The sequence below is a fragment of the Myotis yumanensis genome, unplaced genomic scaffold (genome assembly GCF_028538775.1).
Source record: "Myotis yumanensis isolate MYYU_CA2020_CCGP unplaced genomic scaffold, mMyoYum1.0.hap1 SCAF_18, whole genome shotgun sequence".
Lineage (NCBI taxonomy): Eukaryota > Metazoa > Chordata > Mammalia > Chiroptera > Vespertilionidae > Myotis > Myotis yumanensis.
The window spans coordinates 23,906,089-23,919,305 of NW_027223769.1; the positions used below are offsets into that span (position 1 = coordinate 23,906,089).

The window sequence follows — 13,217 nt, forward strand, 5'->3', positions numbered from 1 at the left end:
ATTATATATATATGTGCTCACCGGGGGCTCAATTATGAAAATGTTATTCAAGAAGAGTATGCTGTCCGCCTGCACCAGCCTTCTCTGATTCTCAAAGGTGCGGGAGAGAATGGAAATCCGTTCTCGGAGTAAAGGATCACTAACAAACTCTTGAAACTCATCAGTCTCATCCTTTTCCTCTTTGATCAGATCCTCACAGACCCTGAAGGGAAATGGAAAAGGTGAGATTCACTTTGGTACTCCCATGACGACCATTGTAAAGGGCTCCCCCCTTCACTCCCGCCTCCTGGGAATGATCTCACCCATCACCCTGGGGCGGTCCCTCCTTGCCCTAAGGGTGTAACATGCTATCTGAGTGATCTTCTACTTGAACTTCTCAAGAGCCTCAGTTTCCTCTTTAATCACTTCCTTCAAGAAGTCCTCCTGGGCTTCCTGTCCTCCACTTGCTTTCTCCTGAGCCATTATGCACATTGGGACAAATATTTTATTTTTAGGTAATAGTGTTTTTCCAAGTTGCTGTTTAAACACTTAACATCTACTCTACCTCTCACACTTCAAGGGCAATTTTGTTCCTGTTAAACTTGCTTAGCTTTAATTCTTTCTTAGATGGAGAACAAAATTGAGAGCCAGCGCGCACTGGGTTTGGATGCTGATTCTACTATCTATTTACTAGCCCTCTATTCTGCCCTCACCACAGATGTGATCACATTACTCCTGGTAGCCATGACTTCACCTGAATTTTTTAAAAATATATCTTTATTTATTTCAGAGAGGAAGGGAGAGGGAGAGAGAGAGAGAGAGATAGAAACATCAATGATGAGAGAGAATCATTGATCGGCTGCCTACTGCACATCCCCCTCTGGGGGTCAAGCCTGCAACCTGGGCATGTGCCCTTGGCCAGAATTGAACCCGGGACTCTTCAGTCCACAGGTCGATGCTCTATCCACTGAGCCAAAACAGCTAGGGCTTACCTGAATTTTTGGAGACTGCATTTTATCTCCTCCCAGGGTATATGACCATTTTCTCAACATTTTACTGGTATCACCAATGATGAGAGACAAATTATTTAATGAGAGCCTAAGGTCACTGAATTCCTGTCCAAGGCCCAACTATTCTCTAAATGACTTCATACAAACTACATAGCAATGTCAAATAGCTCCTTTTGATAACTTTCGTGTCTAGGTTCCTTTGGCCACATAGCATAAAGATGCCAAAGAAATGGCTTCAGTGTGTTCTGGTTCCATTCTGTGCTTCCTTTTTATTGTGTTTCGGAAGCAGTGTCTCGGGTAACGAGCATTCCTTCTATACTGCTGGGCAGAGCAGTGCAAATTAGAGAGAGCTCAGTCCACAGAAAGGAAACCACCAATTCCTGTGAGTGGAAGCTGTAACGCCTATCTCTAGAAATCAATCTTAGAGGAATAATCACCGATGTAAGTAAAAACACAGCTACAAAGATGCTCATCAAAATGCTAGCAACAATACCAAAAAATGTGGGTAAATTTTATGTAAGAGATTGAAGGATTGATTAAACAAATAATCGGAATCATAAAAATTACATTTATTTAGGGGTTTAATGGGAGTGGTGTGTGGGGATAAAATGCCTCGTATGGACTAAGGATGGATAATAATGCTCCATGAACTGAAGAGTATGATTAGCTCAACCCTTGAACCAGAAAAAAAAAAAAAGGAAAGAGAACATAAATTGCTAAGCACTGCTCTTCTCCCCTGCTGCTGGGACTCTTAAATCAGTAACAGCTGCATAATGCAAAGGGGGTGGGTAGAGGGTGGAGGCTGGTCCCACACGTCTCATCTTTGCCCTCTGGTGCGGAAATGGAGCCACGGCTGAGGTACTAAAAGGCAACATGCAACAACACCTTGAGCTGGGTTGACTCCAACGAGGGCTTCTAGATACCCCTGGCTACTGTGAGGCCATTTTTCCTGCTGGTCTCCATGGTCTCCTGTCTCAGAGGTGGTTCTGTGCTACAGCTGAGGACGCCTCTCATCAGAGAGCTCAACAACACACCAGCCTTCTCTTTCAGTTGAACCATGGATTTAACCTATTTTCCAAATGGTCTGGTGGCCACCAACACCCATCACCTTCAGGCCTCAAGTAGAGTTCAGCCGATGGATTATAGTTAACGGGAAAGACTTGTGTCTCAGGTATATTAGCATTGAACCAGTAATGCTTCCTCGTCTTCAGGCGCTAGACACCCTGCTCCCCTGCAGCACCCTGAAGAGATGATAACTAGATGCCGAGGAGGTTGGAAACTAAAAGCCATGGCCTTCACAGCTGGGAGAAATACTCCCATGTCCACACCTGGCGTGGAAAGGTCACTGCCATCCACCTTCAAATGGACCATGCGACCCTGGTCACTGAGCGCTCTGTGATGACTGTTTTAAACTGAGGACTAGATGTCCTCTCCCTGTTTATCAAATACCGCTCAAGATTAAATTTATTACTACCTGGGTGGCAGGCCCAAAGCCCCATTAAAACTGATCTATCTAGAGAAACATGTATTTTCCTATTTCTGAATGTTGTGGAATAAATCCATGCTGACTACTCGTGGGAGTCCTCTGAAGACTGCAGGAGTTCCTGCACAGAGTAGATCTAGAATTTGAGCCAGCAGCTCTTGAGACATTGGTCATGACCTTCATGGAGAAGTGGGGAACAGAAATCCTCAAAAGCCAATGAGAATGAGTATGAAAGAATCTTATGGTAATGTTTTATAATTTTATAATTCCTCAGGACAAAGGGGAGGAGGTAAGGTGGGATGAATGCTGCCTCCATTTCTGAAGAGATTAATTTCTCTACAAGTCCCAGAAAAACATCAAAAAGACAAAGACCCAAAAGGCAATTTTTAAGCCCTCTGTGTCTCATTCTGAAGGTTTAAGTAAAAGTTGGGAGAAAAAACTTAAAGTCAAGAATTTCTTTCTAGGGGGAGTGACATCTCCGTTAGAATCTGGAGCCTAGGATTAGTCCATGATCCCAAATCTGGACACATGTCCTATGGTTGGTACCAACATGCTGAGGTATGTGGAGAGGAAGGAAGTCATCCTTCCTAGAATGAAAATGGTAACTTCCAGAAAGGAATAAGGCATCCTACTCTTGAGAAGGGCTGAAATTCCTCCACTGGGAGATCAGCAAGATGTAGTGGCCAAGAAACCACGATGGCTGGAATGGGGTCTTGAGGGTACTGGTTAAAGCAATTGGCAATCTCAATGTGACCACTGAGCAACTTCCAGCTCCTATAAGATGAATGCCTTAGGACAAGGTTTAAGCCATGTTAGAGTTGGAAAGCAGTGGGCAGACTCCTGAGTCTCACTTAAAAATCTACACTGACATTTTAAATCGTAGGTCCTTGGGATGCTGCAAAGGGAAACTTTAGTCTAAGCTCACAGTATACATGAGACCGTTTAGAATAGATCCTCTCTGTCCCAAGTTCAGGACCAAAGTCGGCCTTCCTCTCTACATTTTTAACTACAGAGGCTGCTGAAGGAAGAACAGGGGCAGATTGCTCATCACCAGGAGCAGGAGAGTCAAACACCAGGAGGATTATTCTGGGGATACCTACACTGGCCAAGTTGGGGAGGTCAAGAGGAGGTTTATACCATTCGCTAAAGATCTGACTGCTACTTCTCAGGGATGAGCAAACCTCCCTGATGACCAAAGCAAGCTACCAGAGAACATTCTGCTTTATCTCACACTGCTGTGTGGCTTGAGATACAACTTGAGGATTTGTGACTTAGAGGAGAAGGGCTCTTATTCACTGCAAGAGCACTGCCACCTACAGAGGGGAAACTATCCAGAGATGGGAACTAAATGTTCAGTAAACAAAAAACCTCTCTGTAATTGCCTTTTTTTTTCTGGAGGATGGGCATCTCATAGCTACTTATGTCCCGAATAAGAATCCATGACTAATAATATAAGTTGTGGCATGCTCGGGGATGTATTAAGGAACAAGAGAGGGATGAGAAAGGAGAAACAACCTGGTCAAATAAGATATTAGGTATAAACGGCCCATTTCCCCCTTTAAATCAATTTCCCTTCATGTCCCAGGCATCTGGCCCTAGGAGAGAGGGGAAGAGGGTAAGGAATAGCATATTCAATAAACTCTTCCCTTAAATCAACCAACTCAGTTTGGAGAAACATGAGTTATGTTGCTATGTGTCATCCAAAGTGAAAATGGAAGTATTCTTATTTAGCCATCTGATGCCACTTTTCAAGTTCATTGTTTAAGGGAAGGGCATGGTCCTAGATAATAAAATTAGGTTTCTAATCATGGTTATGAAAATGTTATCCCATATGATGCCCTTGCTACAGAAAAATTGCTAGACGCACTAATAGAAAGAGCAAGAGAGATAGTGAAAGAAAGACAATATAAGAGAAAAGGAATAAGACTCAAGGATAATATTAAAGAGATAAGGGTGTGAGTGTCAGGGAAGGTGGAATGGGGAGGCAGGGTGGGGAGAGAAAAGAAATATCCATCCACACATGGTTGAAATTATATACTCTGTATCTTAGCATCTCTGATAGCAATTGGTTTAAATTCTTCATGAGTTTTCCTGTTGAAATTAACATCCTTAAATATTTTTTGGACATAGACTTGGCATCAACTATATCCCACACATATAATCAAACACATAGGCATAGTTGAATTGAAAGCTGGCTTCCCCTCTGAAAGTGTATATTCATTCTCCCCAAGAGATTATGCCTATAGGACAAGCAGGTTATGTAAACACTACATTGACTACTATTCCTTTGCTTGTACCTGCTCTCGCATCTTATCTTTAAACCTGCTTGGACCATTCTGATTGATGGTACACACATCAGCTGGGGAATCAGGACCAATGAAGCAGTGGATGACCAGTTTCCTCTTGCCTTTCTCAACTTCTGGTGTTTCTATACTATGAGGCCAATGAAAGTTTTTAGGCAGGAAAGGCTTTTCTTTTCTCACTTTTTCAAGATGACACAGTGGCAATCCAGTGATTAAAGCTCCCTGCCTGAATAATGAAGCTGCTGGTTCCTCTGTGTCCTGTCATTGTCACAGCTCCTTCTGATTCAATTAGGGGCAGCACAGTGGGGGATTTCTGCCTGGTTTCCATAGACCTAAGACTTTTATTTTTATCACATACTAACTTGGTTTTAAACAAAGCTTTGAAGCTTCCCCGGGCTAATCTTTAATGAAATTGGAGAAGCAAATAAAAAAGGCTGAATAAATCCAAATGAAAGCAGCAAAGGTGTTAATGTGGGGAAGATGAAAGGAGTTTAAAAGAGGCAAGGGTAGATTCAGGAAAAAGAAATATTCAAAATTTAATAGTGAAGAGATTAGTTAAAATAGTTAGGTTTTCTATTTTATTAACTTTCTCTACTGCCTAAAGTATCACTTTAAAAAGCAGAAATTAAAGATACCAACAAGAAATCATTATTAAATCATATGGTTAGCAGGGATTCAGCAATGCTACTAAAACTGCGACTATAAAAGCTGTTATATCTAAGCCCTTCTTCTTCCTCATTCTTCCTATTTTCTAGAAATACCTTTTCACTGAAAAAAAATTCCACATTGATCCCAACCCAAAAGAGATTTTTAGAAACCCTATGAAACTTAATCCATCTGATTAGGGCTATGAAATGAAATACAGATGTATAGATTAGTTTTGAGGAAACAGTGAAGAATTGTATATTTGGTCTTCAAAACCCAGTAGTTTGGCTACTGATAAATTATAACCAGGTTAAGATTAACTGATAATAGACAACATTGTGTTCCACATAGTTCAACTCAAGTTCTTTCAATGAAAAAATGAGCACTGTATACTGGAATCAAGTTATAAAAATTTGACATTGTTGAATTGGTTAAAAAGTTACCATGAAAGTCACTGATTTTTCATAATAACTGAGCTTTGTGTTTCCCCAAATTACAGCACCTAGGTGATTTTTCTTACAAACCTATACTTTTCTTTATCTTCCTCTTCCTGGGTAGCAAATACCTTCCATTGGAAATGGGCAATGATGTTACTGCGGTTGTAAATAGTTATAGTTCTCTGATTGGCCAGAGATATGTAGGTTTTCTCAATGATCAAAGAATTCTTGTCCAGCCTTATATTCATGTCTACGGCAGCTCCATACAGAGATACAAACATTTTTTCACCTAGAAATTAACAAAGTAAACACATTTTGAGATTTGTTCTAGAATGATTTTACTAGGCTAACCTCCCTCCACTCCTCACCATGGTGAAGTTAGGGAATATTGCATAAGCATTACACATTTCATTTTTTCCCATCAATCCAGAGGTCAGATATGATTAGTAAACTTCAATTATATTTGGTGCAATTATAAAGAATCAAATCTTGCTTAATATGAATTGCTGTGGTAGTTGCTACAAGACTTTTTCTTCTTTGTGACAGTTTTAAATCCTACAGCCCAACCATGAGGTCAACTGAGTTCTAGACTTATAATCAATGCCTCATCTCCATCTCAAACATGAGCTGGATTTCTGATTCTTAAAGTAATTGTACCAAGTATATCTGGGAAGAGCTGCTCAGCAGGAGAGGATCTAAGTCCAAATCAAAGGGGATCAGGAAGGAGATTCAATAACTTCATTAACAGAAAACAGACTATTTAAGAGAAGCCACATCCCTAAACAACAGCAATTAAACTAAAACAAAAACGAAACACACATGCACACACTACACAAATAGAGAGACAAAAGCTATGTTTATCATTTAAAATTCTTTTAATGTTAAGAACACCTTCATTCAACATAGTAATTTATCCCAGACTTCATTTAAGAAGCACCCATTGCCTTAATTCCAGGTGTATACATGGGGGCCCCACTTCCCAGAAGACACAAACCTACACACTGTACTCCATCTGCCCTCTGTAATATCACGGGGAGTGCAGAGAAAGGAAAATACTTAGGGACTATGAATGTCCTGTTGATCTGTACTGCTAAAGCTTTAATGGGCACCCAGAAAGCATAATCATTTGCACTTCATTTTTTAGCAAACATTTTTGTTCCATTCACAATTGTATGAACCAAGCAGTTAGTTAGTAAATTGACAACAATTTTAAATGTATATTTCCTGATAAGATGACTTAAATATCTGAACAAAATATGAATCAACATCTTTTTAAAGGCACTTCAGAGCAATCATGATGGGAGGGAACTACTGGGTCAAAATTAAAGGAAAAACAGGACCCAAAGAGATAAATGAGCATGGAAAAAAGTTTTGACATGAGGACATGCTGCTCTTGGCAATTTTGAGCTACCATTCTTGTGAGGGCAGGACAGATAGAAATCAAAGTCTACGAAAGGGGAAACTTAAGATGAAAAATAAAACAAAACAATCCTTCCCACAATAAGCTGGATCTCAATCCTCAAAGAACTGTACACTCAAGATGAGGGTAGCCCTCGTTCAGAGTTAAATATTATACTGGAATTTATGTTTTGCAGAAAACTTCAAGCATTAAATTTCGTGTCATGGAATAGCTTTGCCCTAAAAAACAACAACAACAACAAAAAAAAACACCTCGTTTCTTTTTGAAGAAAGGTACTTGCACCCAAAGTTTCAAAATTTTCAACATTACAAAAAAACAACAACACACAAAAGCATAGCCAAACATAACAGGACATGTTAAAAACAAAACAAAACAAAACAAAAAACCATAAGTTAGAACCTGAAGATATAAGAAAAACAGAAACTGATCCACAAAGAATCAGATAGTAGAATGATAATATATAGACTATAGACCAACTATGCTTAGTAATTTAAAGAAGAAAAAGGATGAGCTTAACTATATGTAAGGAGTAGGAAATTTTTAAAATCTAGAGAATTTGAAAAAGAGCCACATTTTTGGCTCTCATAGAAAAAATAAATAAAATAACCTAAAATTTAAAAACTCTCAGAATATACCTAAGAGAACTTTGTTAATTTTATTTAAAAATTAGTGAAATAAAAGATGGTTCAGAAAATACAAAAGGCAATAAGAAGAAATAAAACTATACGGAAAATACACAATGAATGGGTAAAAGCCTGGGCAGATGAAGGGAGATGGTGTAAAGTGTTTAACTGGAAACTTGGGAGAGGAAAAAGATAATGAAGCAAAGAAAATATTTCAAGAAATGATGGTTAAGAGTTTTCTAGGATTGATTAAACACATCAGTTCACAATTCAAAAAGCTCAATGAATGACAAGTAGAATAAATTAAAAGAAATTCATACATAAGTAAATTGCAGTGAAACTAAAGAAAATCAAAGACAAAGAAGAAATCCTAAAAGTAGGCAGAGGGGGGAAAAAGATGTTACCTTCAAAGGACCCACTGTTAGAGTTACAGGTAACTTTTCAATGGAAACTAAAAAACAATGAAATGGTTTCTTCAATATGATAAGGAGAAACAATGCCAACAAAAAATGCTATAATTTTCAGCATATTTTTGTCTAAAAATGTCTGTTTTGTCTTCACTTTTTCAGGATATTTTCAATGTATAAAGAATTCTAAGCTAATTTTTTTCCTTCCAGCTCTTGAGTAATGCCACTTTACTGTCTTCTGACTTCCATCATTTCAGGTGTAAAGTCTGGCATCAATCAGTATTATTAGTGTGCCTTTTAAGATGGGTGTATTTTTTCTCTATTTTTATATTCTCATTGCTTCAGTGTTCAGCAGTATTTGTACCACCAAGAGTTTTCTGAGCTTTGTGAACCTTGGATTAATGTCATTCATCATTTTTGGAAAATTCACAGCCACTATCTCTGAAAATATTTTTCATTTCATCTTTTTCTCAATTTCTTCCTCTCTGATCACATATATGGTGACCTTTTGCCTGTGTCTCATATCTACATAGCCTTTGTTTTCTGTTCTTTTTCCCCCTCATTCTTCTTTGCTTCTCTCTGTAATTCAGTATGGGTAGTTTATATTGACCTGTATTCAGGCTCACTAATGCTGTCTTCTGTTGTATCAATTCTATTATTAAACTAACACAATTAATTCTTCATTTCCAACATTAAATTTTCAGCATAACATTGTTCTTATAACTTGACAAAGATAAAACAATGGGGCCAATATATAAACTGGTTACACCTCTGAATATCAATGTAAAATCCTAAATTAAAAAAATTATTAATCATAATTCATCAGCACATTATAAGAATGATACTGTGCAACCAAATGGAGTTTGTTTCAGGAATGCAAAGATGGCTCACTATTAAAATGTCTATTAGCATGCAATAGATCTAAGGAGAAAAATTATATAATCTCCACTGATGCTGAAGAATCTAATAAAATTCAAAACACATTTTTATTTTAATAACTCAATAAAATAAGAACTGATAGAATTAAAATATAGTATAAAGCCTCAGTAACTAACACAGCATGAAGAGACAGACCAATGGGTGGAATGGAATAAAAAGTCAAAACAGTGCCAGATGTATATTGGAATGTATTATATTATAAAGACAGCATCTCCAATCATTGGCTTAATGATGAATTTTGTTTTTAAAAAAGTGCTATTGGGACAACTTAGCAACCATACGAAAAACAATATCAGAATAAAAGCCAAATTAATAAAATATTTCAATGTTTAGTATGAAACCATAAAAGTATAGGAAACTTTTTGATAACTGTAGAGGGAAAGTTTTCTAACTTTGACTCAAAATCAACAATCCTCTAAAAAAAGATTAGAAAAGTGACTACTTACAAATGACAAAAGAAATTTTGTATGGCACAAATGTTAATACGCAAAAGTAAAAGAAGAACTGGGTAAAATATTTGCAACTGTGTCTGAGACAAAGGTATTAAATCTCTAAATATATAAATAGCTCTTGGAAATCAACAAGAAAATCCAATAGAAGAATGGAATTGTGAAAAATGAAATACAAAGGTCCCCTATATGTCTTAACAGATACGCAACTTCGCTCACAATAAGAGAAATACAGAAGAGCTGTATTTCTATACCATTTCCCCCATCAGACTGGCAAAACAAAACAAAAATTTGAGAACATAATTTGTTGTCAAGGCTAAGGGGAAACGGCACTCTCACACACTGTTGGGGGAATGCATGATGGTACCATTCTTCATGGAGTCTATTTGGTGACACAGATCTAAATATCTATCAAAATTATAAAACTATAAATCCTCTGGCCCACTTTTAGGAATTTATCCTATGGACGAGTCAGAACAAGATCAATGGTACTCAATACAGCATTGTTCTTAATAACAACAGAGTGGAAATCGCCCAAGTATAGCCATCAGTAGAAGGCCAGTGAAATAATCTGTGCTACACCTGAAAGTGGAATGCTGTGCAGGTATGGAAAAGTGCACCGTGCTATGGGAAGATCCCCAGGACATATTATTAAGTAGAAAAAACAAGGTTCACAACAACTGATACAGTATGTTGTTTTGTATAAGTGGGGAAGATAAGTATGAATTCATGTTTGCATCTATTTGTAAAAAACACTGGGAAGATATGCAAGAAACCAATAAAATAAGAGCAAGGTGGGATGAATGAGATAGGGTGGGAAGTAACACCTTTCAACATACACTTTTAAATATATTGCTTTAATTTCTGAATACATGAATACATTACTTATCCAATATTTTAATGTAAAAATGGGTTATAGAGCCTCAGGAAAATTGTGAAGCTTCTAGATAGCACTAGTAAGGAGAGAAGTATACAATACCATTTCATAACCATCCGAAAGAAATGCGCATAGCAAAATGTTGAGATATGTTAAACATAATGGTTGTTGATTATATCATGTCTGTGCTTTTGTGGTTATTTGAAATAAAGAGGAGGGGGAAAGTAGACTTACAGTTATTCATGTGGAAACATATATAATACAAGAATCAATAATAATACAAGAATAAACTGTATGTTTCATGTTCTCAAATCTGTAAACCTACTTTTGCCCACCCTGTATCTCATTGGTTAAAAGGCCTGGGGAGGGGGCAGGAGTTGGGTAGGAGGAGTCAATGGGGGAGAAAAGGAGAACATCTGTAATACTTTCAACAATAAAGACAAATATTTTTAAAAGTCAAAGAAAATATTCAAGGGTTTACTTTTTTCACACAGATTTAGGGGGTCAGAGAGACCAATGTCATCCATTGGAGTTGCTCACTGCAAAACTGTTCCTTCCCAGAAATATAGCAAGAGCAACTATATCCCTTTCAAGAATGAACTGATAATCATTTTTTTCACCATCTTCCAAAAATCATCAGATCCACAAGGTGAAGGAAACAATAACTCGTCTTATCCCTATGGGTGTTGGAATACTTTTTTATACCCACTTTCGTGGAGACAACCTTAGAAGAGGCCCCCAGCCCCCAGCTACGGAGAGGAATGACAAGATGGAGGTTGAGGCCTACAAGAATGGATAAGGTGGCTGTGCCTCAGTGCTTCTGTGTCCTTGAGTGCCTGTTCCCACAGTGTTTCTTTTTGGGTTTCTGGGGTTGAATAGTGCAATTATTATAGATGAGATTAGCCACCATCATTTACTCTGTCCTTGTAAAGGTATATTTTGTGGAAGGTCTCATTACCTCTTGTCAGTTCTGCCGCTATCAATCTAGTAGAAACAAATATGAACAAAACTAATTTTACCAAAAAAGGTGAAGCCAGCGATACACACAATACATTTCATACTGCGGTCTCAGTACTTTCAGACAGCCAAGGATAGTTTTAAAAATATATGAGTGGAGCCCTAGATTCTCGAGGGCAGCGATTTTCAACCTCTTTCATCTCACGGCACAAATAAACTAATTACCAAAATTCTGTGGCATTACAAAAAATATATATTTTTTTGCCTATCTGACAAAAAAAAATAGATAGAATTTTGATTCATTCATACCACATGGTTATTGTTGTGTTGGCTGCTGTCATTTTTTAAAATGTGACAATCTAAGGGAAAAGAGGTTGGTGCCCATGACTGAGTAGTCAGGTATTGCATGTTTTAAACATTCTTGTGGCACATCAGTGTTGAAAATCGCTGCTCTAGAAAACTAACAAGTTGGTGGATGGAGTATTTCTCATCTCTTGGTCACAGCAGGGTCAAATTCAACAAATCAAGGGAATTGCTGAATCAAACTTCTTTGGAAGTGCTTTGAAGGATTTAAGAAACAAATTAGGGAACTGGACTGAGCTCACCCAGCACACCAGTGGCAATGCCAAAATCAGCATTTGCAATCTGCATGGAAGGCAGTGTGGGGTTATAGAAAGGGCGCTGGTCTGAGATGGTGTCAAAGGCCTGGGTTCAAGTTCCAGCTTTACTTAGATACTATATGATCACTGAATGTCTCTGGGCCTCAGTTTACTGATCTCTACAATGAAGGGAGTTAAAGAGATGTCCTCTAATGTTCCTTTAAATACTAGCACTTGAGAGTCTTTACGTCCTGTGTAATTTACAGAACGTTCATTCTACTTCCCTAAACAATTCCTAACTGTCTGTGTGTCCTAACTTCTGCTATTCCCTATCCTAAGCTATGGAATAAGAACCAAAGAAAAATAAAACTAGATCGAGTGATATTTCATTGCCTCCAAGCCATGTTAAAACATTTGCTTCTTTTGCAATAACTATGTTTTGTTAGATTTCCAAAGTACAAAGCACACATTTATAATAATCACATAATCGAAACAAAGTTCATGCAGGTAAGTCTGTATAAGTATATTCAGATATGTACTATTTAGCAGCTTCAACTGCAAGATATCAAATCACTCTCCCTTACTATTTTATATTTTGGTATTCCTTTATTGGCTTTTAGAAGGAAAAAAAAAGAATTTCTTTATGGTTCACTAGAGTAAAATATGTAAATGACCATAAAAGCTGTCCTGTGAAGTACTAATATTATTACTGCGCATACATTTAATAATACATCATCACACCTCTAGGGGAAAAGCCTACTTGCCAACTCCTGAATTGAAATATCTCCTCTTCAGTAAGAGACACAGTACCTTTTAAAATGCTGAATAAGTGCATTAGCTCTATATCCTGATGACGCTAGCGCTTAATGTCACCTCCACGGTGACAGCAACCTCACTGGGCACTGAGGACAGCACACGGCTGTGCTCCTACTTCTAGGGCTCATCCAAGCAACCAAAGGTTCAATAAGAAGGCCTCTTTCTAAAGCCTGTCCTGAATACTAGTATCACCTTGAACCCTTGGGTTCAATGCCTCTCAATGCCCAGTTGAAAAAATGCAAAACTTAAGCAATCAACTTAAGCCATCTCATA

The 13,217-nt window shown here is 37.8% G+C and overlaps 1 protein-coding gene across 4 annotated transcripts in view; it reads right to left on the reverse strand.

Annotated features, from left to right (window-relative positions):
- The window catches only part of HYDIN (HYDIN axonemal central pair apparatus protein), a 298,798-nt gene that overhangs the window by 228,625 nt on the left and 56,956 nt on the right, over positions 1-13,217 (reverse strand). For all 4 annotated transcript variants that reach the window (XM_070397848.1, XM_070397849.1, XM_070397847.1 and 1 more), the window contains exons 8-9: positions 5,945-6,146; positions 22-202 (exon numbers count right to left, since the gene is read on the reverse strand). In XM_070397848.1, coding sequence (XP_070253949.1) covers positions 22-202; positions 5,945-6,146 — 383 coding nt within the window. The remainder of the gene's footprint in view (positions 1-21; positions 203-5,944; positions 6,147-13,217) is intronic.